This window comes from Leptinotarsa decemlineata, unplaced genomic scaffold (assembly GCF_025532065.1).
Source record: "Leptinotarsa decemlineata unplaced genomic scaffold, Ldec_3_MD MMD2_tig00000008_RagTag_RagTag, whole genome shotgun sequence".
Classification (NCBI taxonomy): Eukaryota; Metazoa; Arthropoda; class Insecta; order Coleoptera; family Chrysomelidae; genus Leptinotarsa; species Leptinotarsa decemlineata.
The window spans coordinates 8074430-8101850 of NW_027412537.1; the positions used below are offsets into that span (position 1 = coordinate 8074430).

Here is a 27421-nt window from a genome sequence, read left to right on the forward strand (position 1 = left end):
ACACCATTCTACAACCCGTCCTACGTTTGCTGAGAGGTTCACATAATCGTCTATGTTCTCAACGAGGCAGTATAGTTTTAGATCATCGGCATATAAAAAAATATACATCTACAACATCTGCAATATCATTAATGAATATATTGAAGATTTGAACATTGTGGAACACCGGAAGAAGCACTATATTCGGTAGATTTGAAACCATTGAGCTGAACATATTGTTTTCGATCCCTTAGATAGGACTGAAAGAGTGCGACTAAGGATGGAGATAATCCAAAGGCTACTAGTTGGTTCACTAGAATGCCATGGTCAAGCCTGTCGAAGGCCTTAGAAAAGTATGTGTAAATAACATCAGTTTGGGCCCTATTGTCAATAGATTCAGCAATATGTTGCGGGACAGTCAGAAGATTGGTGACCGTTGAACGATTTTTCATAAAACCGTGTTGGTTTATATTTATATTGCAACTAACATGCAGATATATAACTTGCTCCAGTAGAATCTCAAAAACCTTTGCAAAGTTGCAAATAATAGAGATAGGCCGATAATTTGAAATATCTCGTCTATCCCCTTTCTTGAAAATGGGACAGACTTTTGATGATTTCCAGATCCTTGGTATTGTAGCCGATCTTAAGCAGATATTAATTAGTATAGATAGAGGACGAGCAAACACAAGTGCACAATCTTTTAGGATGAAAGCTGGAATGTCATCTGGACCAGTGGCCTTCTTAGGCTTGAGCGACCTTAGTGCCCCTTTTTACTGAAGCTTGATATATCAAGAAAGTGATTATTATCAACATCAGAGTTTGGTTGAAAAGGGGAAGAAGCGGTATACGATTGTTTGAAAAGATTGGCAAAACCGTTTACGATATTAGAGGGCCCCTCCAGCAATTGACCTTCAAAATTCAGTACTTGTGATATTTTGGAGCTACCTCGTTTATTATTTATAAATGACCAAAATCTGTTGGGATTGATATGTATTCCTTCCTCAGTTTCACCTAAGAATTTTTTATATGCCACATCAACATCATGCTTTATTTTTGCTCGAAGATGTTTGAAATCTTCAAGGGCCTGCAGATTACACTCACGCTTGTATTTGTGCCAGATTCTGCTTTTAGCCTGCAAATCTCTAGTAATGCTTTTATTATACCAAGGAGGATATTTATTTTTGGATTCAACTGTATACTTGGGACAGCAGCGATCAAAAACATTATAAAGTTTTCCATAGAAATATGTGGTTGCATCTTCTGAGTCATCAAGGATTTCCAAGAAGGTCCAGTCAATATGAGATATTTGATTATACAGTTGTGGATAGTTGGCTCTTTTGAAATTATAATTATTCTAGAAACAGAAATGCAGTTTATTTTTGTAGTTATCTTTCGTCTCAAGTACACAAGTAATATCCAAGACAGAATAATCTGATCTGATCTGATCTGATCTTCGACTACAAAAGGATCCATTGATTTCTCCACAAGACACTCTCCATTAAAAAATACCAGGTCAAGAAGTCTATTGAGTTTATTATATACAAAGTTATTTCGAGATACGTCAAGGATTTGTAAAAAGTTATTGAGAATAGTAATTTCCCTATTAGTTGTACCATGATTAAGATGGCTAGCATAATTGCTAATATTAAAATCTCCTACAATGAGAACTGCACTATTATGTAATATGGATAATTATGAATACGTCAGCATACGTTTTGTATGAACCAACATGTTTCTTTCAGTTTTCATACAGAAATATCTCTATAGGGGCAGATATCGGATATTAATTGAAACAATTAGCAGTAATATCCAAGCACCCACCATTCGGATGAACATTCAGTGATATGTATCCAATTCATGAATATAAAATGGGTTTGAAAACCAAAATTATTTCAGTGTGCAGAATGGAAGTGGCTACTCTACAATGAGCAAGATGCTCTCCGATTTGAATTTACCGTTCATGAGTTACTCTACTTATCAGCACCACCACGAAAATATAGCTGATATCTCTGAAGAGACTGCTTAGAAAATCATGGAGGAAGCAAGTTGCTGTGTTCACCGAATATAAATATGATTTCACAGGCCTGTATAATTGGAGCTAGAACGAAAAAAAAATTATTCTTGGGCGTTAGAAATAAGTTTTGTGTCGTGTGGTCGCGTTCCGTGGTGAAAGAGAATATTCCTTTACCTGAACAGAAATGCTACATAAATTGGAGTAAACCATCAATCAGTATGGAATGGAGGGTTTCGAAAGGAGCATCGAAATGTAAGGTTTGAAATTCCAAGAGATATGTAGAAAAGATGAACATCAGAAAATTATGAGACGCAACAGTAAAGATCAATTCGAGCGGGAGACAGATTTTTTCAAATCATTGAAATGGGAGTGTTAGTTAAAAAAGTAGAATTTAGTAATGATATAATTTGATTATAAATACTCAAATATTAAAATAAAAAAAATATATTTTATGAAATGAATCAAGAACGCAATATTCAATAAAAACAATTCATTCTCATTATTAAAAAAAATCTGATTATGAGTATTGAAATTTCAGGCTAAACTTTTGAGTTCAGAAAAAAATTGGCAATCGATTGAGGTGAAAATATACGGAGAGTCTCATTTAAAAAAATATATTTTATGAAATGAATCAAAATGTAATGTTTAATTGTTTTTCGGTTAGCACCACGTTAATCAGTGAAAAATTGTTACTTTTTCTCTAATGCAACCGAACTCTCATCTTCAATTGTGTGATTGATGACTTTTTTATTTTGTGGTAATTCATGGTCACTTTAATGAAATGAATAAAAACACTTTTGTCTAATAAAGAAGTTAGCAAAGTGCTGACTTGAGTTTGACCACACTGTATAGGAAGAATACCAGCACTTCCAGATATATCCCCGACAGCTCCCACCATTGCCCACAATGAAAATTTTTCTTTGTCCAAGAAGATAGCTAAAAGTAACGGCTATCCTTGAAAAATAGTGGATAAGTTAATAACGAAGAGAAAATTCAGAGATTCTTCGTCAATCCTTGACTTTTCAAAAAAAAAGAAGATTCAAAATATATGGTTCTTCCTTACGAACCAAAATACACCAACAAATTGGTTGAATTTTTTTTGAAAATTGAATATAAAAGTGTTAGTCATACGCGAAAGTGTCTTTCAGGCACAAATTAGAAAAAAAATCCCTTCCGAAACAACTACTTTCACATGAACATTGATTATATGAAAGGAAAAAAGTTCTTTCGAAACAACTACATGTGAATGGTGAATTACAAAAAAATCACTTGTTCTATACAGTTTGTACTCCAAAAATTCGTTGTGGAATTGAAACAAATGTAATTAACAGGTACTCCACACTACATATAGAAGAGTATTGACCTGAAATGTCACTTGCATGGGACACTACCATTCGACCATAATCAAACGGTTTTATTTAGCTTGCCCCGTTTGTTTGTGTAAAATTTAGTAATAAAAGTTTGACCCCCTTCCTGTTGAAAAATTGATCTGATATTTGGCACAAACATTTAGTTTCGATGACAATACAATTTACTGAATTCTCTGCCATTGTAATTTCAATATGACAGCATCTACAAAATGGAATTTTACTTCATAACTACCTCAATATTGATATCAAATGACAAGGCTGCTTGACTAGTATAATAGTAAGTAGTACACTTTGAAAAAGATGCAAATTCAACCTCAGTAAAAATAATTGGAAAACTGGTAAAAAAAAAGAATAATGAAATTTTTGACCAGTAATGGGATATTGAGTACACATCAGTATGACTTTCAGAATTTTAAGAGTACAAGTGAAGTTATATCAACAGTATTGCAATTGGTGTATAATGAAATCAACAGCGGGGAAGCCACTGCAGCAGTGCTTTGTAACTTATCCAAAGTTTTTGACTGTGTCAATCACAGCATATTGCCTCGGAAACTCATAAGATATGGTTTTAGGGACAACAGTCATATTTGGATTAGTTCATACCTTTATGACAGAAAATAATTTGTAAGAACGTCATCTAACTCGGACGTGGGAGAGATAAATTTTGGAGTACCTCAAGGCTCTGTGTTAGGTCCTATACTGTTTCTGTTATACATTATACAATGAAAAATAACTCCACTTAGAAATTTTTGGGAATTTATTTTGATGAAAATTTAAAATTCTCTCAGCATATTGCACAACATCAACAAAAAATTGGCATCGGGATGTTTCGCACTGAGAAACATTTCAAAGGAACTGGGGTTTGCTGCAGCGAAAGGAGTGTACTATGCCTCAATAGACTCTCATCTAAGGTATGGCATACAATTTTGGGAAAATTGCAGTAAAAAACTTATGCAGTCGGTTTTTGTGTTGTAGAAAAGGGTTATCGGGTACTTATGTGAAGCGAAACAGCGGGATTCATGTGAACCCCTTTTTCGAGAACATAGAATCCTTACGGATATTTCAATAATATTTATATTGGAAACCGTGTCAATTATACATAAAAATAGGGAGAACTATGAATCTACAGCTACACCCAAATATTCCAATTCCAAAAACATGTTTGGTTCAAAACTTGTTGACATATAATGGAATCAGGATATTCAATCAACTTTCCAATGAAATCAAAGAGACTCCTTTCATCATATTCAGAAAGAAATGTAACAATTAAGTGATAAAGCCTATTATGACCTACAAGAATGATGAAGCCTATCATGACCTACAAGAATGACGATGCCCTGTAATTTAGAATGTGATGAAACTGCGATTGTACTGTGTGTGAAACATATATTTTTATTCGTTGTCCTAGTTCTGCATATGTATGTATATATAGTTTATATTTTATTTTAATCATTTATATTTTATACACTTATACTTCACATCTCATACTTCATGTTTATATGGGTATCAAACTACAGGACTTGACTATTAGAATGATAGTATAAACATTCAACATGTTTTCTCTCCCTCTTTCCTCTCTCCTTCCTTTTTTCTCTTTTTTTTGTTTTTTCTCTAGGTTACTTTTTTTTCTTCCAGGCTAGAACTAAGATCAACAGTACTCTTCCGGTACATATTGTTTCTAGCCTCATCTGTAGTTTTTTCAATACTTTTATAGATTGAATAATTATTGTCTTTATATGCAATAAAGAACTACAAATAAATATTATTATTATTATTATTAGGACACTTTGAAATAGATGCAAATTCAAAGTGACCGCAGCTACAAAATGGTGGATTACATAGTACCATGTAATACTTAGGCACTAAATGAATTGAACAGAATGAGGAAAATTGAATAACGAAATTAGAAACTGAAAACTTAAAAATGAAATAGGTAAAAAAATCAGGTCAAACGATTATATTGAAAAAAAAATGATGTGATATACTAGAAAATAATTTGGAAGATCCTAGTTAGCAGCCATCACACCACTCTCCTCAGCAATCTATGGTATTGATCAGATTAAAAATTAATAAAATCGTTAGTATTTACATATTTACTCGGGTTACGCCACGCCCAACGATTTTATTATTTTTTAATCTGATCAATACCGTAGATTGCTGAGGTGAATGGTGTGATGACTGCTACTTAGGACCTATCGAATTATTTTCAAGTTTTTAATACATTGTCTACATCTTTTTTTCAATGAAACTGTTTGACACAATTTTTTTACTCATTTTATTTATCATGGAAGTTAACTGTGAAGTGGAATGCAAATTATACAACTGACTTCACTTTCGTTTTTCCCTAAATAATATTTCCTACAAACGTTAATCAATTCGATGGGATTTTCAACATTGGAATTTTTGGGTCACTGTCGATAGGTGAGATTTTGTTAGGGGCAACAGTTGGCTCGCAAACTAAATTGTATAGTATATTTCTTGTCGAGTTTAATTTTCAGTTATGATATTCAAGTTCGGATGATCATTCCATTTGGACATTTAATTTGCCATGCTCAGATAAACCGGTCGCAGTGATCAAAATCGATTGTGTTTTGTTTATTTTCTATTTCAAGTTCTGAAACTGTTTGCAGTGATCCCATCAATGTCATTTTTTTTTAATTTCAGTTTGAATTTTATTTTCTTGGAACTAATTAATTGCAAAGAAGATGATGCAAGCTACATCTGAGCGATTACGTAAGATGAAGAAAAACAAGTTGTAGGTGAAGACAAGAACGGTGATGTGTTTGAAGAATATTTTGTTCAAATAATAGACCACATTCCACCTAACTCTGAGATTGTGATGAATAATGCAATTTATGTTTCCAGAAAATTTGAAAGAATACCAACTAATACAATGAAAAAAGCGGGTATCACTGAGTTTACTTCTTCAAAAACATACTATTTAATGAAAGTATGTTTAAGATAGAACTATTGTCTATACTGGGTGATTCCCTAAGGTAACTCACACCTATAACTTTTTTATTATTGGAGATAGAGAAACGAAATTTGGGGGGTTGTGTATTATAGTTCAATTTACATTTTTTTGACATATTTACTTGCTTTGCCGTACTTTCGTTTTGACCGGAAATGGCCCCAGCTTTCGATTTTGATCTTTCACAAAAAGCCGACGAGCCACCCCCTTTCCATTTGAAAAAATCAAGTTAACTGGAAAAATTCATATTTGCGGCTGTGAAATAATTCTTAAAACGACTGTGCAGTCATAAGCCTGAAAGTCGTAGTTTTCCCATGTTACTTTATTAAGAATGAAGCGATTTACACGATCCATGGCATTCTAGATCAAAAAATAAAAACTGAAATAAAAATGATTTTATTTGTTAAATATTGACAAGTGAAGTATTGTTGGATTTAGAATGTCATTCTCGATGGAAATAAATAAAAATATATAGGATAACCTATTTAAAAATCGAAAGTTGGGGTCATATACGGTCAAACCGAAAGTACGGCAAATCAAGTAAATATGTCAAAAAATGTAAATGGAACTATAGTACACATCCTTCAAATTTCGTTTTTCTATCTCCAATAATAAAAAAGTTATAGGGGTGAGCTACCCTAGAGAATCACCCGGTATATAGTATGTTCAAATAATGCTCGTTTAACGGAATATGAAGTCAACAAGTTGGCTCAGAAACGAAATATAATATATCATTCATGTGCCGCCTCATCATTGCAAACTTAGTCCCATTGAACACTTTTCGGCTCGAGTAAAAGGTTTCGTTGCAAGAAGAAACACGACATTTTGAATGAAAAAATATTGAAAGAAGAAGACAACGTGTGGAAATAAGACCATTTAGTTGAGGAAAGTGTAGAACCTTTGATCATAATACCGAATGAATCTGACGAAGAATCGTCAGATTCATCTGACGATAACACAACATAACTTTTGCTTGTATAGTGTCTTCCAACAGGGACTTCCGAACTTTGACAATTGATAACGGAGCTACATCTGTCAGATTGGTTATCATTTATTTAGTATGTTTTTCCAAATCGCCAAGGGCGGATATGTCATTCAACAAAATATGAAAATAAAATTGTTTTATCAAAATGGGTATTCTGTTCGGGCAACGTACCGCGCGCTTCATCCATTTTACGGTCACCATAATCGTCTTACCGAAAGGACTATTCACAATGTGGTGGATGAATTCGAGTCCACTAGTTCGGTAAACGATCGACCAACACCCGTAGGTTGACGAAACGCAAGATCTGCCGAAATCATCGCCTCTGTCTGTAGGTGATTCGATAAGCAACCCGATCCTGATTTGACACCGATCACTCATAATCGTGCATACAGAATGGAAACAACTAATCTACTGCACACTGGAGCGATCGCGATACTACACCGATAATTATCGGAGTCGCGTCGGTGAAGGGGACACAACTACCGGGTCGCTTGAGCGAAAGAAAGGCGCAATATCGTTCAACACGTTCATGTCGGGTCAGCAAGAAGAGGTGCAATCCTTTATTTCCTAGTAACTATTTGAGCCCATTCTATAAAACTCTCTAAATTTCTGTTCATGATGAGAGAGCTCACGGGAAACCACTGCCGAACTGTATTTAAAATTAAACATTATATAGGTGTCCCCAGTGTTTTCTAGATTCCCGTATCCTCGTTTGCGAATACCGGTAAGCAAATACAACGTCCTCCTCTGAGGAGCTCATGACGACTGATGAAAACAAGGAACTAAACGATAATAGACAACGATATGTATTCGATGAATGGGCCCCGGAGCCTAATTTTCATCAAAAATAATCTTCACCTATGAGGCCCATTTCTCAATGAATGAGTACGTAAACAAGCAAAATTATCGAATTTGGAACGATACCAATCCACATGAGATCCAAGAGCATCCAATGCATCCCGAGAAAGTCACTGTTGTGGATTTTGGGCTGGTGACGTCCTTGGTAGATATTTCTTGGCCAGGCCATCACTGTCAACTGCGAGCACTATAGGTCGATGATTGCCAACTAATTTTGGCCTGAAATAGATGATCTGAACACCAACGGCATATGGTTTAAACAGGACGACGCTACGTGCCACACAGCTCACGCCGCATTGGATATTCTGCACGAGCGATTTAAGGACATGGTCATCTCACGTGAAGGATGTGAACTGGCCATCGATATCGTGCGATTTGACCCCGTTTGACCCAATTCACACAGAACGCATATCTGGCAGAGACGGGGCACGGACCTTTTTCCCTTCCGCGTCTCTCCTATGTGAACAAAAGGTCCAATATTCACAGAAGTGACGTGGCGCGGACGGCCGCCCTCCCGCCCTCGCCCCGTCTTTTCGCCGGCCTTGTGGCGTACAAGAAGGGGCACGCCAGTTCCTCGCCACGTCTTTCTCAGTGTCCATCTTCAAAAATGCGGAATGATGTTGACTCCAACATACAATTTTGCGAAGAAGTTGGTAAATATCCTTGTTTATTTGATTTTATTTGTGGTGATTATTGAAATAGGAATGCCCAAGACCAGGCCTGCAGAAAATTGCTGATGAAATACACCAAATCCAACATATATTCATCATTTTCGTCACTGTTTGAAACGCTATGTTGTAGTCTACATAACCAACGGGTTAGGTTAGGTTAGGTCCAAAGTGAGTGGGTCTATTCGACCTTCCGCCGCAACTCGCAAGAGTTTATTGTGGCTCACACTTATTCACACTCGACCAGATAAACCCAGCTTCTTAACGAAGCCGATTAGTTTGTATGGTGAGTGGTCTTTCAGGTCAGATGGTAAAAGTACGGCTCTGCCGAACTCTAAAAACCTAATTCGGTCCCCAGAACGTACTTTGTGCCTTTCCCAGGGAAGGCACAAAGCCACAAAGTATGTGCTCTGCTTTTTCATCATTTTCCAAACAGATGCGATACACACTGTCTTCCGACAGTCCGAATCTCTGCATATGATGATTCAAATGACAGTGACCTGTAAAAAGGCCTGTTAGACATCATAGTTCATCCCTACGGTTGTTCAATGACTGTTTGGTATCAAGCTTCGAAGGGTGAATAAACGCCTTGGAGTGAGCTAATCCTGGAAGATTCTTCCAGGATCTTCCATAAATCTTCTTGCCATCCAGGTGTTCAATGTTTGTTTAGCAAAGCCTGAAGCGATGCTAATGACAGGTTCTGGTCTGATGAAGCTGCTTGCAGCACCCTCCTTTGCAAGGTAGTCAGCAGCCTCATTGCCTTCCAGACCAATATGGCCAGTTATTCAGACCAAAGACAATCTGTTGAGTCTTCCTATCGAGAAGAGTCGTTTTTGGCAATTTGCTACCAATTTAGGCGTCCGAGAATATTTTTATTGACTTGTATATAAGGTTGGATTCTTCCAATTTCTCCGCACACAATTCAATAGCGTAAATTTCCGCTTGAAATACAGTCGCATAGGTTCCTAGGCAGGTTGATATATCTGTCCTGGGTCTGCGACTGAAAACACCCGCACCAGAACCGAAAGGTGTTTTTGATCCATCTGTGAATCAACAACTATCTGCTCTTAATATTTCCTTCTCCCGGGGGATCCAGTCCTCTCTACTCGGGAACAGTATGTAAGGCATCTCGTAGTTGACAGTTGGAGGTATGAAGTCAGAGGTCATTTCCAGAATGCTGTGACTTCCAGTGTCAATCAACTGTCTGTTGCACTTTGCATTAAATTGATTTGTGCATTTGGCAATGTGCACAAGTCTATATGAAGTCCATCTAGCCTCTCTCTCCAGAAAAATGTGGAGAGGAGGTAGGTCTAGCAGGATCTCCATGGCCGCTGACGGTGTGGTGCTGATGGCACCACTGACGGTCAGAGAAGCCTGTATCTGTAAGCCAGAGAGCTTCGCCTGGACCGTTTTCTGTAAAGCCTTCGGCCACCGGGCAATTACACCATAAGTGATCATTGGTCTGACAATCATCACATAAAAACAATAAATTTGTTTGGGACCTAAACCCAAAGTTTTACCACAAATCCTTCGACATGTCCATAGAGACAGTCTGGCTTTGTGTAAAACTTTTTCCAAGTGAGCGTTTTATCAAGGACAATGCCAAGAGATTTCACCTCCGTTCCAAATGGAATGCCTCATCATTGACTGACGTCCTTTCTTGCTACTGTCCCGCCCCTCTGTGTGCATTGCTCGTCCGTACCATGCCTAAGCCTCGTCTCTGCCAGACGTCTGTTATGTGAATTGGGTCTTAGACTTTTGCTTGTGGAGTTTTCTTAAGTTGCAGGTGTATGCGAATAAACCACAAATCACAGCGGTCCTCAAAAGCAACATACCCAATGTCGTCGGTCAAATTCAGCCTGATTTATGGTTTAGAGTCATGGAAAATTGACGTTTCCAATGCGCTTCACCCAGAAAAGCGGTGGCGGACATTTGAATGATATTATATCCCACACATAATGGCATCAATATGTCTTTCAAACGAAAAAACACACTTTGTTTCGTTCAAATTTGAAGATAAGACACGCTTAATGAAAGACTCCTCGCCTAATTTCTTTTCAAATAAGCATACCTATTTATTATAAAGCGAATATTTCAAATTGAAATTTTATAACAATAATAATTTTAAAGAAATAAATACACATGGTCGATAATTTTATTGAGTATTTTTCATTAAATAGACAAGCGCACGCCTCTGCAAATATAAAATGACCCAAACAATCTTTGAATCTTTTGTTTGCGACCAGTTAGCCATTCAAAAATCATAAATCCGCTGTGGCAAATCATAACGAAATCACAAAGTATTGTTTAAGCACTCTTTTATTGCGTTCTTAATGAGCAATAATTAACTTTTACTTCTACAGTATAATTTAAAACACGTCTGAAGATAATTTTGCATAGTGAAGGTGTTGCAGTTTTTTAAAGTAGTGAAAAACCTAAAAGTAAATTTTATCAAATACGATTGTTGGGGTTTTTCCCCAAATATCGATCAATTCCATCCTTTCATTTCAAAAATTAAAAATGTATCTGTGATGGTAAGAATGTTGAACAACCTTCGGTTATTCATTATTCGCAAAATGTTGAAAGTAACCAGTTATCCCACCATGATTTTTAATCTTTAAAAAGTTCGACTCGATTCGAACTTGATATTGATCAATTTTCGTGCTCGATCAAAAAACATCGAAAAGAGAGCGAATAACTTTTTATCCTACTAAACTGTTATGTATAATATTAGTTTATCGCCAAAAGAGAATTACACAATCTCGAATGCTCTTTGAACTCATGACTTGTCAAGTCTACTTCTTATTTCATCTCTCAAAATGATAATGAATCAATTGAGGAAATTATCTCGAGAGTAAACGAGAGTAAATTGTTCGGCAAACCCATTGTAGCCAAATTAATGTTAATTTCATTTCAAGACTTCAACATGCACTTGAACTTACTCTTTTTTTCGTTCATCTTTGTCTAGGGTTTTAGATGCGTCCAATCCATTTACAATTTTTTTTTCACACTGTAGTTTTTCATTGACTGTTTTTGATATACTGGATAACTCTGTTTTTTCGTAGTTGCAGCAATCCATTTTTTAACAAAAAAGCAGTGGCACAAATACTCAGAAAAACTCGGACTGAACTACACTGAGGCTTTTTGAAAATAACGGAGAAATATTACGACTTGAGCAGTTTTTATAGTAGTTTGTGACATGGCGCGTAGAAGTTATAATTCAAATACAACCGTTCGACACGGAATCGGACACAGAAATGAAACAGAACAGATAACGAAGGAAGTACTGCCTCCTCATTTATATCTAAGCTCTTGAAAGCTTGTAATGATGGTGGGAAAAACTACAAATGTAAATGATGCATTTATATGTATACTTTTTTTCTTAAGTGAAGAATCAGCTTGTCTTTGATAAGCTCAACCTAACCACTTAGAAACGTTGTGATGAACGTCTCATCTACCTTCTGACGTGTATTTATTTATTTTATTTATTTATTAGCTCGAGGACAATTAAGTAAAAGATAAAGTTTCTCCGGTTCATAATTCAAAAATAGGAAAGAACATACACAACATTTATCTGTGAATGAGAAAAATTAAAGGTCTCAGACTTTAAAAATTTATTAATTTAATGACTGCTCAGTGCTGACGACAGAAGATAAACTCTTCGAATATATAAAAACATTTCTGTATCAGGAGTGATTTTAACTTGGTTTTGAAAAGTGTTGTGGATGTTGCAGATTTGATGTCGGGTGGTAATATACAGGGTGGGGCACCGAAAACGAAACAGATCGAATATCTTCAAAACACATGTGTTCTGAAAAAACACTACGACTTTTAATCTTCCTATCATAACCTCAACTATCATACCTCTTCACCCACCCCTCGGTGACTATCACCCAAACAATTTGAATAGGGAAAGTAGTAAGTGTGACACATCGTTTAAAAGGTAATTTCATATCTAAGGTGGCCTATCTAAGGTGGCAGAAAAACCTATTGAATTTCAGATACTTAATTATATAAATCAATACCACCAATTCAGTCGGGATTTAGAAAGGGTTTCAGTTGCACTACTGCCTTACTGCACGTTGTGGATGATATCATTAGAGCCACTGATAGAGGAGTTATAACAATTTTGATTCTGCTGGAATTCACTAGAGCTTTTGATACCATCAATCATGAACTGTTGATGTCCATACTCCATTACATAGGATTCTCAAAGCAATCTATTACATTACTGTGGAATTACTTGACTGGAAGAAAACAAATGGTGCGTATTGATGGAATTCGCTCGGAATACCTTCATATTAAATCGGGTGTACCACAAGGTTCCATTCTAGGACCACTGCTTTTCAATATCTACACTTATCTCATCAGAAGCTTGAATCATTGTAACGTTCATCTGTACGCTGATGACACACAAATATATTACAGCTTTCCACCGCAGATGTTCAATGTTGCTATGCAACTGATGAACAATGAACTTTCCTCTTTTATCAAATCCGCTACTGACCATTGTCTTCTCATTAACCCGAATAAGTCGAATATTTTAACGTTTGGCCCGCAACAAAAGAGACAAATAATCCAAATAACGTTGGAATGGTGAAAAACTTGGGGGTTCTCATGGACAACAGCCTAAGATTCGAAAACCACATCATGAAGCTTATTCAACGAGCATACGCCTCTATTAAACTGATATATGGGAGCAGACATTATCTCACTAGGAAGATAAAAATAACTGTGTGCGAGACTCTTGTACTCTCTCACTTCAATTATGCAGATGTTCTATATAGTCCAAAATTGACTGATATATGTAAACGTAAAATTCAGGCTGTTCAGAATTCATGTTTACGTCTGATCTTTGGGGTGAGAAGTAGGCAAGCGATTTCGTACACCTTAAAACTAGCTGGGTGGCTAAACATAGAGAGTTTTGTGCATGCTAGCATTGTGCATGCTAATGTTTTGTTTCATAAAAAAATAACAACGAAAAAACCGCCTTATTTATATAATAAAATAACATACAGAACTGATGTACACAACGTAAATATTAGGCATAATCATGCCTTAACCCCTCCTCAGTTTAGAACTAAGTTTTTCAAGAGATCGTTCACATATCAAATTTGCATTTCGTATCAAATTAAATTCAATATAATTTCAAACATCAAAGACAGCATAAAAAATCATCTTCTCCTGCGATAGATTTTATGATTAGGACGGTAGTATAGATCACCCAAGTTTAATCAGTAGTTGCCCTTATTCTTTAATTAAATTTAACTTTACGTATATACAAATATATTTTTTTTCGTTTAAACTTTTACTCTAAAAAGAGATATTCGAAGAGGTATTTCGAGGTTAAGTGGAAGAACATGTTACTTTTATTGCGATGAAAATAAACTGAAATTCGTCTTTTATTTTCCTGTAATAAAAAATGTCATTGTATAAAAACTGTTAACTACCTAATATTGGAAATAATAAAGACGAATTATTATTATTATTATTTTATGGAATTCAGCCATGTCAATTTTAGCTACCTAACTTTCGATTTTGGCGCCTTCTTGCGGGAAAAAAACTGTTCCGTATTACAAATTATGATACTTCATTCGCAAGCTAATTTGACATAAATTCGGCGATAATGCATCATGGAGTTTTTCTAGGGGAAAAAACAAGATGGCGGCTTCACAATGGCGGACAAGATTTGCAATTATGGTCCGATTTGATTCAAAATTGATAAGTTTTCACGGTCGGAAATTATGAATTGTTTTTCGATGCACAAAATCAAGATGATGGCTCTTGGAATCCAAATTGAATGACGAGACAAAAGTGTGCTGTCGTCAGCAATGCAATATATTGGATTCTTGGTTTTTTCCAATAAGTCGTTGATATACAGTAAAAAGAGGGTTGGAAAGAGGGTTGTGAATCAATCGATAAATAAACTGTAATCAAAACATTTTCTTTGTTTTTCATGGTTTTCATATGTGGAAATTATGAATTTTTTCCACAGGAATGAATAACGGATTCATTAATTTGTGAAATTTATGAATTACTTCGTCGCCATTATGGTATCGGTTTTTCCTAAATATTTTCAAAAATTATCAAAAAGGTCTTGAATAATAGGTTGATAGCTTATTTGAAGTCAATAAGTCATTTGTTTTCAGGTCAATATGGCTTTCAAAGTTCAAGTGATACCGAGTCTACAGTAATGGATGTTATTTCTAATGTTCAACAATAATTGGATAGAGATATGAAATGTGATCTATTATCTCTCGATTTGCGGTATTACAATTGTGTTTAGAAGGCTTCCTGTATTTACAGGCTTTACGAACTCCCACAATTTTTTATCTATTTTGTATATAATATGTATCAATGAAAGACAAAAGTTTCGCAAAGATCTTCAATTAATTGAAGATATTGGTTCATTTCAATAAAGGAAAAACACATCATAGTAACAAAATTATGTTGAATGTCAATATTAAAAGTTGAAAGTTTCTAATGTCATAAACAATTGAAATCAAATTAACATTTATCGTACAATGACGTCCTTGGAATATTAGCAATAAAAACAGCTAATCAGGAAACGATAAACAACTAATACAATGATTCAATTTCCTAACGAAATATTTATTATTATTTTATATTAAATATAAATTATATTTTTGAATGCGACTTTCAAATGATTTGCGGATTACTGAACACAATCAACACAAATACCACACAACTCTTGCAAAAATTACGATATATTATTCAATGACGGAGAAATATGGCCATTACTCATGAGAATGACATTTGCCAGAGGTGAAAATTCTGCCCGCCAACCTCCATACTTTAAACTATTGTTAACAATTTGGAGTTCACTTCGGTGTCACTTCGCGATATAGAATAATGTGTCGTCCCCGCAGGTCTTCAAATCAGTCGATAGGACTCGAGACAGACGACCGAGGAGGCCACACATTTCAGTCTTCACGTTTGACCAGAAACGTGTTCGAATGAACATTCCTAATGCTCTGTTGGCGCAGTTCAGGCGCAATAAATTATTATTATTATTTTTCCACCGTAGTTTGCGCTGGTCAGGCCCTATCCCCCGAAGCACCGATACATTCGAGAGGGCGCGCTAGCATTATCAACCAACGACTACTCACCACACCGTGGGGTAAGTGATCATTGAGTCCGAGAATAATGTGCCCTGAGCAAGGGCAGTGAGCCAAGAATGTCCGGCTAAGATTTCTGCCTTAGTGCGGCAAGCCGGTATGAATGTAAGATTCGAGAGTAGAGAGGGCATCATTCCACCAAGGACTTCAATAATCAGAACAACTATCTTGACAGAGTGGTCTGGATAGAGTTCGAAGAGAAAATCTCGATATTTTATCCATTTTTTCTTCTCTTTTCGGACGATATTCGTCTCGCCAGGAGCTGAAAACTCAACCACAAATAATGTCTTGCTCTGATGTCTTGATCTGGCACAGGCCGAAATGTGACGTGCGATAATTGGTTCTCCTCTATACCTGTGGCGATGGATCTTTATCAAAATGATAAATTGACGTTAGTTGGCACACTGAAAAAAATAAGAACGAAATTCCACCACTATTCATAGCTAAAATGAAAAACCGAAAACTTTATTCGAGCATATTTGGGTTCACTAAAGAAATGACATTATTGTCATATATGCCTAAGAAGAATAAATACGTATTGTGTTTGTCTACTTATCCCCATGAAAATAAAATTGATGCTTTTAGTGGAGAGCTATGTAAACCGCATATTATAACTTATTATAATTCTACAAAAAGCGGTGTTGATGTCGTGGATGAGATGAAAGGTAGTTACTCTGTGTCTCGTCCAAGTCGTAGATGGCCGCTTACAATATTTTATACACTGCTAAATATTGCTGGAATAAACAGCCAAATTTTGTTTCAGTCAAATACAAACAAAAATTGCCTAGAAAAATGTTTTTGAAAGAACTGGGTTTGACATTATTACACGATTATTTGGTAAAAAGACAAAACATCGTAATTTTACCAAAATCAATAAAGATTCGAATAAATGAAATTTTAAGTCTGTCTGAAACACAACCACCGCCGAAAACATCCATTTCCGGAAGGTGCTATTTATGTGGTTATAAAAAAAATAGAAAAACATCAACACAATGCAGGAGCTGTCAGAAATCCATTTGTCGAGAACACACTGTTCCATTGTGTCTAACATGCGCAGAAGGAGGAGAAGTGGAAGAGTCTGATAATTAGTTTTAATTTACTTTTTCATAGTTTTCAAGTATATTTTATTAACATTTGCCATTATATTTCTGAAATGTCTGAAAGTCTATTTATTTTCCGGTTTATCTTATGAATATTCAGATGCGGTCATTTTCACCGTGCGCGTGTACTTATTGCAAAAGTAGGGACGCGTGTAACGCCAAGTTAACACTTGAATGAATCAAGTAAAATTATTTCTTAACTAATTATTTGAACAATCGAAATATAAAAAAAAAGATTCAAAACAATTAAAAATTAAAATGAAAAAAAAAAAATATCTCAATTATCTCTAGACAAAATACCAAAAAAAATTTTCAAAAATATTGAACTTCTCTATTTGTTTAAAACAATTAAATTAACAAATTGCGTAAAAAATCCATATCCTACGTTAATAACTGTCATTGTTTAATGTGAAAACAGACATAGTTGAGTATCAATTGAAAAAAAATGTTATCAACAATTTTTAGATATTTCATTTTGCAATAGTTATAAAAAATCATAATCAACAAATTAATAAATTTTTATGAACTTTTATCGCAGGATTGTATGAAGTATATATATATATACTTCGGTAGCCAAGCGGTTCGGCGTGGGTGCTTTGTTCACTCACTCGAATTGACTGCCGTGTTGGTCGGTGGTTCAAGCCCTAGTGTGAACGATCGATCTTCACTTGCTATCGTTCAACCCGTGTTAGGAATCACACGTTGAAAGGTAAGACCTCGTTAATCCTTAGCTCGCACAAGTTTCGACTTCTGAGGGTTGTCGTTCGTAGGGGTGCGACAGCTGGTTAATGGAAAAACAGATTTTAAACAGAAACAGATATCAAAAGGGCTCCACGAAGTTTAAAATTCATAGGCCAATTATTTATACCTTTTATCCCATTATTTATGCCAACGGAGATTGGGAAAAAATTTGTTAGTAAATAATTAAATAACTTTTTGAAAAATGGTGAAAAAACTTTTTTTTGTACAGGACTCGATTCATTCAAGTGTTAAGAAGATACTAGATTTTTTTCAAATTTTTTAAATGGCATTTTATGCTAAAAAATTATTTCTTTTGATAAACCCTCTTTAGCGGCAGCGTGCGCATTTCGTGACAGCCCCGCGGAACCCTATTTTCAACGTCAAATCAAAATTATAAATAATGGAGATAGAGTTTCGAGAGTCGGAACTTTTTTTATCGCAAATTTCCTCCTCTTTAACGAGCTTTTTCAAAATTGCTTAAATATTAATATTTTTTGAGTTATTAACAAAAAACAAAATACCATTTTTTTATATTATTTTGTTAATAACACTTGCAATTTTTTACCTGCACCAAAATCCTTCAAAAACATTTTTCTAGAGGTGATTCCGAATCTAATGAGCTATCGTTCATATTTTTAGGACCTTTATCTCTATTTTTCATGTTTTTGAACTTGTTGATTAGACTATAGATACTTTCACGGGAAGTGTTCATGTGAATTGGCACATTTGATTCCACCAAGAGCGGTACATATCAGAAATACGCGACGGATTGTGGCTGCTCATTGTTTTGGCATTCAACTCAGTACACATCGAACTTCACTGTTGAAGTACATTTGGAAAATCGCGTTTATGTGGAATAAACTTCCTGGATTTGATCTCCAGCGGTTCAAATCCAATGTGAATCACGTACAGGCACCGCTCTTAGAGCGCCTCCAGGATTTTTCTGTAGTACTTGTCTGTTGACCATGAAAAAAATGTAATGATGGATAAAGTGTTTTATAAATTGGGGAAATGTTTCAGGTATGTATGATAGCACAATCAAAACCACAATCGAAAACCACAAAAACATGTTTTCAAACAAATTCAAATTGTTGTGTGAATATACAATTACATTAACATAGAGTTAATCATTGGAAAAGCACAAAATTCGATTACGCAATTACCAGAAATTCGGGAAACTACCGCATATCCTGCAGCATCAACGTCGATGTAATAAAATTCAGATTTAATATAGTGTAGAGTGAATAAATATAAAAACAAATTGTTTTTATAATGGTAGGTATATTCAAAATGCAAGTGCACTGGATACCTGATTCAATTAATTTATGGAAAGTAACGAATGATGTTTACAACGATTTGAAGGGAACATCATCGATTGGATAGATGATCGGTTCAAAAAATACACGTTTGTGACGTCATAAAACAGTGCACTTTCAGAAGAGAAATCATAACGTAAAAACAGTTTCAAGGTGTTTCTTTTCAAACCTGTAAATAATATATACGTCAACATTTCTTATCGAGAAAATGTATTATTGTGCTAAGATTTTTTCAGAATTAGTAGTATATATGGGTTTGTTGTGGATTGCAACCTTTTCATTTGATGAATTAGACTGGACGAAATGTTCAACTCTTTGAAATATTTTTCTGGAATTTCTATCGTCAGTTTGTATATGTTCAGCGATTTTAGAAAATACCATGGATGGATATCTCTCGAATACTTTTACCATCAAGGCTGGTGTTCCCCAGGGATCCATATTGTCTCCAACCCTCTTTTTATTTTATATCAACGACATATTGGATGAAACCAAGGATCCAATATATTACTTTGTTGACGACAGCAGACGTGTCTCGTCATTCCATTTGGATTCCAGGACATCGGCTACGGAGGCAATCTTCACCGGCAGCAGGAGGTTGCATATCTTAATGAGGATCTAAAAGTGATTTTGAATCGTGGTGAAAGTAACCAAGATCAATTCAATGCCGTAAAAACCCAGGCATCGGTTTTCTCCAAGAAGATAAATTTTTCCGAACCGGATATAATAATGTCAAGTCGGACAATTCCGCTTTCTGCTTCGATAAGTTTGTTGGGGGTTAAAATGGACACCAATAAGTCTTAGCACAATCATGTCGCTGGAATTGCAAAGGCTGCTTCTCAAAAGCTTGGAACACTGTTCCGAACCAGAAAACTTCACATGCCTCAGCAACTTTCGATGCTTTATAAAGCTTAGATCAGACCTTCTTTGGAGACTTGTTCTCATGAATGGAGCTCTGCCCCCAAGCATACCCTAAAGTTGCTGGATTCCATCCAGAAAAGAGTCATCCGCCTGATTGGAGAGGCGAACATCACGTGTATGATAGCCTGGAACATCGAAAAAAGGTTGGAGATTTGTCTATCTTCTATAGATACTTTCACGATTCAGTGTTCAAGTGACTTGGCACATTTGATTCCACCATGAGCGGTACATATCAGAAATACGCGACGGACTGTGGGTGCTCATCTTTTGAGGTTCAACTCAGTACACCTCAAAATTCACTGTTTAAGAACTCTCTCATCTGGAGAACTACGTTTATGTGGAATAAACTTCCTGAGAACGTTTTCCCAAATGGATTTAATCCCCAGCGATTCAAATCCAATATGAATCGCTACTTTCGCACAGGTACCGCTGTTAGAGTGCCTTGAGGATTTTCCTGTAGTACTTGTGTTTTATCCTTAAAAAATACTGCATGGGCTAAAAAGTCTCGTACCTAGCACATAGATGGCGCTAGTGTTATTGCATTGTGACCTATTATGCTGAGAGTGACATTACTTTTGTTATTTTCAAAACAATGGATCAAAAATTATTTCCTGTTACCATTTCACACTGCTTCTTGATGAAAGAAATACCATTCAAGCGAAGCAATGGCTTGGAGCAATGGCTCCATCAGAAACAACAATTAAACGTTGGTTCCCTGACTTCAAACGGGGTCGTAGAGATACCGATGATGCAGAACGCAATGGACGTCCAAATGAGGCAGTAACACTAGAAAACAAAAAACATCCACAAAATCTTTTCGAATGATCGAAAAGTGAAGTTGCATGAGTTAGCTGAAATTGTGAGGATTTCAAAAGAATGTGTTGGCTCTATATTTCGTGAGCATTTGACTATGAGAAGCTCTGTTCGAAGTGGGTGTCGCGGAGCTCACTGTTGACCAAAAACAAGAACGTCTTGATAATTCTGAGCAGTGTTTGGCCATGTTTAAACATAACAAACCGAATTTTTTGCGTCGATATGTGACAATAGATGAAACATGGATCTATCACTTCACTTCGGAACCAAAACGATCGTAATCTGAGTGAAAAGCAACTGGTGAACCTCGTCCAAATACCCGAAAGCACAACAATTGACTGGAAAGTTTATGGCTTCGGTATTTTGGTTTGTGCTTGGTGTAATATTCATCGACTATCCAGAGAAGAGAAATACCATCAACGGTAAATATTATATTTGTTCAAAAAAAACTCGTTTTCTTTTTTGGGCTCGAGACTTTTTCATCCCAGGAGTTGTTTAAAACGGAGATAGATACCGTCCAGCTACCATAATTCGTTGAAATTTTAGAATCCTCACTTCTATAACTGATAAAGCACAGGAAATGTTTATGAAAAAAAAAACTTTCAACCTTATTTCAGAATAATTGTTTGCCTAAATTAGTTTAATGTGAGTCTTATCGAAGTTGTTTGATAAATACAACAATATAGTGAGTAGGTACACTTTTTTTTTCCTCATCCTCATCAGAGGTTATTATGCAAAGTAATTTTCCCGAGTAAACTTTTCAGTTTTCTTTTCTTTAGTTCTTTCAGCTATACACTTTTAATGTCATCCATGCTATTCGAGGTTCTCGAAATATCCACCTCTCCCAACTACCTATATCATAGGTTTTGGTAAATGCCCGTCGAAAAATTACTCTCCCGGCTATTACCAAGATGGATATTGAATTCTCCACATATGGTACGCGGCATATTTGAAGATTAGCAGTAAATCAAATTATCTGAAAGAACAATTCGTTGAGGCCAGTCTCAACTCACCTACCTGTTGGTAAATGGACTGACACCTATCAGAAAACAACTACTTCCCTGGCTAATACCACGAAGAGCGCTGGATTATATCCGACAGCTGTCAGTGCAGGATTCTTCACTGAAGTAATTTCTGCATATGTTGCCGTCATCGATTGAACACAATTGCATTGTTGGCTGGCTAGACATGCTATGAATAGCTTGAGTTGCCGTCGTGATTGTCACTCCACAATTTCTCTTTTCAATCAGATTAGTAATTTGATTATTGACCCACATATTCTGCAAAAACTTAATTTCAATGTACTTAGACAAACCTCTAGAGTGGATAATACTCTTTATCCTCTTACACCACGTACAAAAATTCTGAAACGTTCACCTCTGCATAACATGTGTGTCAAATGCAATTCTGCAAGTTGTCAGCTCGACATTTTTTAGTGTTCCATCTCTGAGATCAGGATTTTTAACTTCAGATAATTCTATATGTATTGTTTTCACCTTATAAGTTATTAATTGTATTATATTGTAATTTGACTTATGTCCCTGTTCTGTAGTTGAGTAAGTTGAGTAACATGAAGAATAGTGTAAATCACATAGAGTCATGTCTGGCTATCATCTACAGGCAGCAGCGCAGCAGCATATGATCATGAGCTGGTTTAAAGGGAATATTCAACTCATCTAAAGATGAATCAGGGATCAAAATGTATTGATTTGTATCATAATGGAATTCTGAATAAATTCAAACCCAGCATATGATTCGCTAGATATACCGAAATAGAAAATAAAAACAAATTGCAAGAGAAAAATATTCCCAAAGATACGGAAAGGTATTGTTTCTGGATGCTTTTCATTTCGAAAATGTATGGTCTTACTTTATTTATTTTACCTTTTTCATGCGTTTTTGGATTACAAATCTGAACATCCATCCATTCCAATCAAATTACGAACTCATTCATTTGAAAAATGTATTATTGTCGTACTAATATATTTCTTCTCTCGAAATCATGCAGAATAATGTCATCGACTTACTTTTCGACTTCCAGTTCCGATTCAAATTCATTTTCACTATAACTTTCTCCATCCTCCGCACGTTGCACTGTTAATTTTGTTTCGCAATTCGAATCGTCGTTATCTGATATCATTGTATTGCTCAGCAGCTGGAAATAGACTAAATAATAGTAAGTATTCATTTATCTATCTGATAGCTGGAGATAAATATGTCGGTCACTCGATTCAAGAATCAACCAATCGGCGTTGTTCGAAAAACTTTCGAATTTTCAAGGTACTGAAAGTACTGACTGAGAAAACGGTGAATGCAATAAGGCTAGCGCCATCTATGTGTTAGGCCCGATACTTTTCAGCCCAGGTAGTATATACTGCATTCGTACTCTCTTGCTCTTTCCAATCATTCTCGGGTAGCAGTTCGAACTCTATAGCTCTGCGATAACCAATACTTTGTTCTTTGCCAGTGGCATACGCAGCATCCGCGCCGTGACATTGCCTCCTTTTCGAGTTGTGCCCTTCCGAAAAAGTAAAGGCGATGTAATCTCCCCTTACCAAACAGAAGAGTAAATGAACGACTATAAAAGGCTCCTCAAAGTTATCCAACACTAGACATCGTTGTTTCTCACCAGGCGTCTTCTCTTTACTTTCTCAGACTCGCCCTTTGAGTACAGTTGAGACCAGCAACGCATTCGTAGCACCACTGAGACCTATGGCAAGTTGAACCAGCACTGTCTAGAATTGGATCGCGAATGCTTTGTTTTTGTGATTCTGGTTTTCAACCAGTTCTTTTGCAGTGGAAGCTACTTTGAAAGACAGCGGACAAATTCTCTTCCGGCGGGCGGTGTCGAAGCATGACTTTGCAACAAACCATCTTGAGGAGTCCCGCTTAGCTTTGATATTTTTATATTGAGTCTTCTCCTGATCCCATAGATGGAATCTTCGTTAGGGGAAATGTCATCCCCTTCCTCGTGCTTGTTCTTCAAGGAGAGTTGAGTCCACAAATCAATTCGTAGTTCAGCTTTATCACCACAGTCTGTCGCAGGCTGAAGCAACTATGTCTGGTATTCGACGACGTTTTTGGACTCTGTTCTCAACGCCATCACGGAATACTCATCTACTTGATTCTAGCTCAACGAGCTGGGAGGATTGTTACCACATTATAGGCGGCCAATTTTTCTACGTCGATGATTGCTGATTGCGATCTACGGTCAAAAATACGAGGACTTTCAGTCTCCACTATATGTAGTTTGTGGAAGCTCTTGGCTCCTACCGAGCAACGTCTAAATTGGTAGCAAACTGCCAAAAACGACTTTCCCCGATAGGAAGACTTAACAGATTGTCTCTGGTCAGGATTCCTGGCCATACTGGCCTGGAAGGCAATAAAGCTGCGGACTCTCTTGCAAAGGAGGGTGCTGCAAGCGGCTTCATTGGACCAGAACCTGTCGTTGGCATCGCTTTGGGCTTTGCCAAACACTGAACACCTGGATGTCAAGAAGATTTATGGACTTCTGGCAGAATCTTACAGGATTGGCTCACTCCAAGGCGTTTATTCACCCTTCGAAGCTTGATTCCAAACAGTTGTTGGACTACAGTAGGGATGAACTACGATGTCTAACAGGCCTCCTTACAGGTCACTGTCATTTATAGTCTATTTCAAAAGAGTGTAGAGTAATAAATCATGAAGTGTCATAAAATTTGCCTGAATTTCGTTGTCGTCCATGGGCGTAGGCAAATCTTAGGATTATTAAACTTAATAATTAAAGTAAATTAAAAATTACAGACATAGATAATAATAAAAGGCCATTTTTGGGAAGTAATTTGGTCTAAAACTAAGTACCTACATGTATTTAGGTAAGTAAAATTTCTTAAAAAAAGATTAAGATTAATTTTAGTGGTTCTTGTAAACTTATTTAATATGCAATTTGGGTTCATATACTTGAGCATGATTTCTCAAAAAAGGGTTAACACTTAGTTCCGAGGTGCCATGTCATTATAATAATCCCTTTTTGACCCTGCCCACCAATCATGCAATACCTATTAAACCCAGGTAATTAAGAAAAAGGGTTTAAATATATTGTAATGGTGTCTTAAACATTCGAGTTATAATAGTAATTGTTACTACACCAATTAAACGTACAGTGATATTGTGATATAGAAATAGTGAAAAAGTTATAAAATGGGGACATTTACTCCAAAGAAAAGAAGTGTAAAAAATTCTCCGCTATCTGTTTGCGAAAAAGTTATAATTTTAAATGTATATGATTGCATAAAACACGATCACCCTAGTTTGTCTGTGCAAGAAAGTGTTGAGCGATGTGCCCGAATGACTGGAATTGGACAGTCCACGATTTTTAAATTATTGCGAGAAAGAAAGATATCAGGCCAGGTAAGTCCATGCAAGAGAAAATCAGGAAGACCAATAAAAATCTTAGATGAAGACACCAAATGTGACATTCGAAGAAAATTTCATTCGTTTTATTTTAAAAAGGAAATACCCACTCTTGAAAAAATATTTATCGAGATAAGCCAAGATAACGATATTCCTTTGATATCCAGAAAACTTTTATGGAAAACTTTAAAAAGTATGAATTTTGCCTGGGAAAAGCACAATCGAAAGGCACTATTACTGGAAAGTGATGAAATTGTTTGCTGGAGACGAAAATATTTGACAACTATAAAGCAGCACCGCAGAGAGCAAAAGAAAATTTTTTATCTTGATGAGACGTGGATAAACGAAGGTTATATAGTCAAAAAAATGTGGCAAGATAAAAATATAACAAGTTCTCGCCAAGCTTTCATAGAAGGCCTTTCGACGGGTATTAAAGTGCCTTCGGGAAAAGGGAAGAGGCTTATAATTGCTCACATTGGAAGCGAAGACGGATTTTTAAAAGAAGGTTTGTTAAGCTTTGAGTCGTGCCGGACGGGAGATTATCATGAGGACATGAATTCGGATGTCTTCGAAGTCTACTTCGGGGAAATGTTAAAATTTCTTTCAGCTGATTCGGTCGTGGTTATGGATAATGCAAGCTACCATTCAAGGCGCTTAGAGAAGATACCAACTTCAGCTTGGAGAAAGCAAGAAATTATTAACTGGCTGTCAAATAAAGGTATTCAGTTTGAGACGAATTCAGTAAAGAAGGAACTACTAGCCATAGTAAAACAACATAAATCTCGCTTCATGAAATATGCCGTAGAAGATGTAGCAGAAAAGTATAAAGTAACTGTGCTGCGCCTACCGCCATATCATTGCGAATTAAATCCTATAGAACTTATATGGGCACAAGTTAAAGGATATGTTGCAAGGCACAATACCACATTTAAAATGAAAGATGTCAAGGTATTGTTTGATCAAGCCATTATGGAAATCACATCAGAAAACTGGCAAAAAGCAATCCAGCATGTTTTAAAAGAGGAAGATAAAATGTGGGAACTGGACAACTTGGTCGATCAGGTGGTTGACCCTATAATTATAACACCAGGGGATGATGACAGTTCTTCGGATGAAGACTATACTGATGTAGAATAATTTAATTGAATTGTAAATATACTGTAGCGGGATAAGCAATCTGGACAGAGACCAGTGTATCAGTGACAGTGACACTTTTGCTTAGGTTAGGGTTTAGAATTAAGGGTAGTCTGAATAATTATTTTCTCGGAAGGTTCTCGAAAATTGTACCTAGTAATCTCTAGAACATTCAATTAGGGTATAAATAGAGTGTTGTTAAACGTTAAGGGAAGTTCACAGTTTTAGTATTGTTCAAGTGTCAAATTGTAATAACGTATCCAGTAAAGTTCTTGTCGTTTTTGTGAATAAATTGATTTAAAGTCCCCACAAGTGTTTCAATACGTAAAGTTCGTTCGTGTGTGTTTGTGAGTATTTCCCGATTTCGGTTCGTATATATTTTATTGTTACATTTTATATTTTTTTAATAACACTGTTCTGCTGTATTAAATTTTTATTTCCTTTAATATAATTTTTATGAATGCATATTCTTTTGGCAATTATCCCACTAGCGCGCCTCTGGCTCAGTATTTATCCGTCGATAACAATGGACAAATCCCTTAAAACAGGGTGATACCTACCTGCTCTTTATGAAACGACATAATTTTGCAATGCGGACTAGGGAAGTGACAGAATTTATTGACGGATCACCCTGTAGCGCTTTTGAATACTTAATGAGATTTTATTACTCTACACTCTTTTGAAATATACTATAAATCATCATATGCAGAGACTTGGACTGTCGGAAGACAGTGTGTGACGCCTCTGTCTGGAAAATGATGAAACAGCAGAGCATATACTTTGTGCCTGCCCCGCTGGGGACCGAATCAGGTTCTTTGAGTTCGACAGATCCGTACTCTCACCATCTGATCTTAAAGACCACTCACCATAGAAACTAATCGGCTTCGTTAAGAAGCTGGGTTTATTTGGCCGAGTGTGAATAGGTGTGAGCCACAATAAACCCTCGTGGGTTGCGGTGGAGGGTCGAATAGACCTACTCACTTTGGACCTACCTATATGTAGTTTGAGACTTTTTTTAAT

At 36.1% G+C, this 27421-nt stretch overlaps 1 protein-coding gene across 2 annotated transcripts in view; it reads right to left on the minus strand.

The window, feature by feature from the left end:
* LOC111511634 (MFS-type transporter SLC18B1) overlaps positions 1-23050 on the minus strand; it is a 92721-nt gene extending 69671 nt beyond the window's left edge. The window contains exon 1 of one of the 2 annotated variants that reach the window (XM_074170968.1): positions 22903-23050. In XM_074170968.1, the coding sequence (XP_074027069.1) occupies positions 22903-23015 (113 nt within the window). In that variant the 5' untranslated portion in view covers positions 23016-23050. Of the gene's footprint in view, positions 1-11790; positions 12125-22902 lie in introns of those variants that run through there. The other variant, XM_074170969.1, reaches the window with a different exon arrangement.
* Between the last annotated feature and the right edge of the window lie 4371 nt (positions 23051-27421).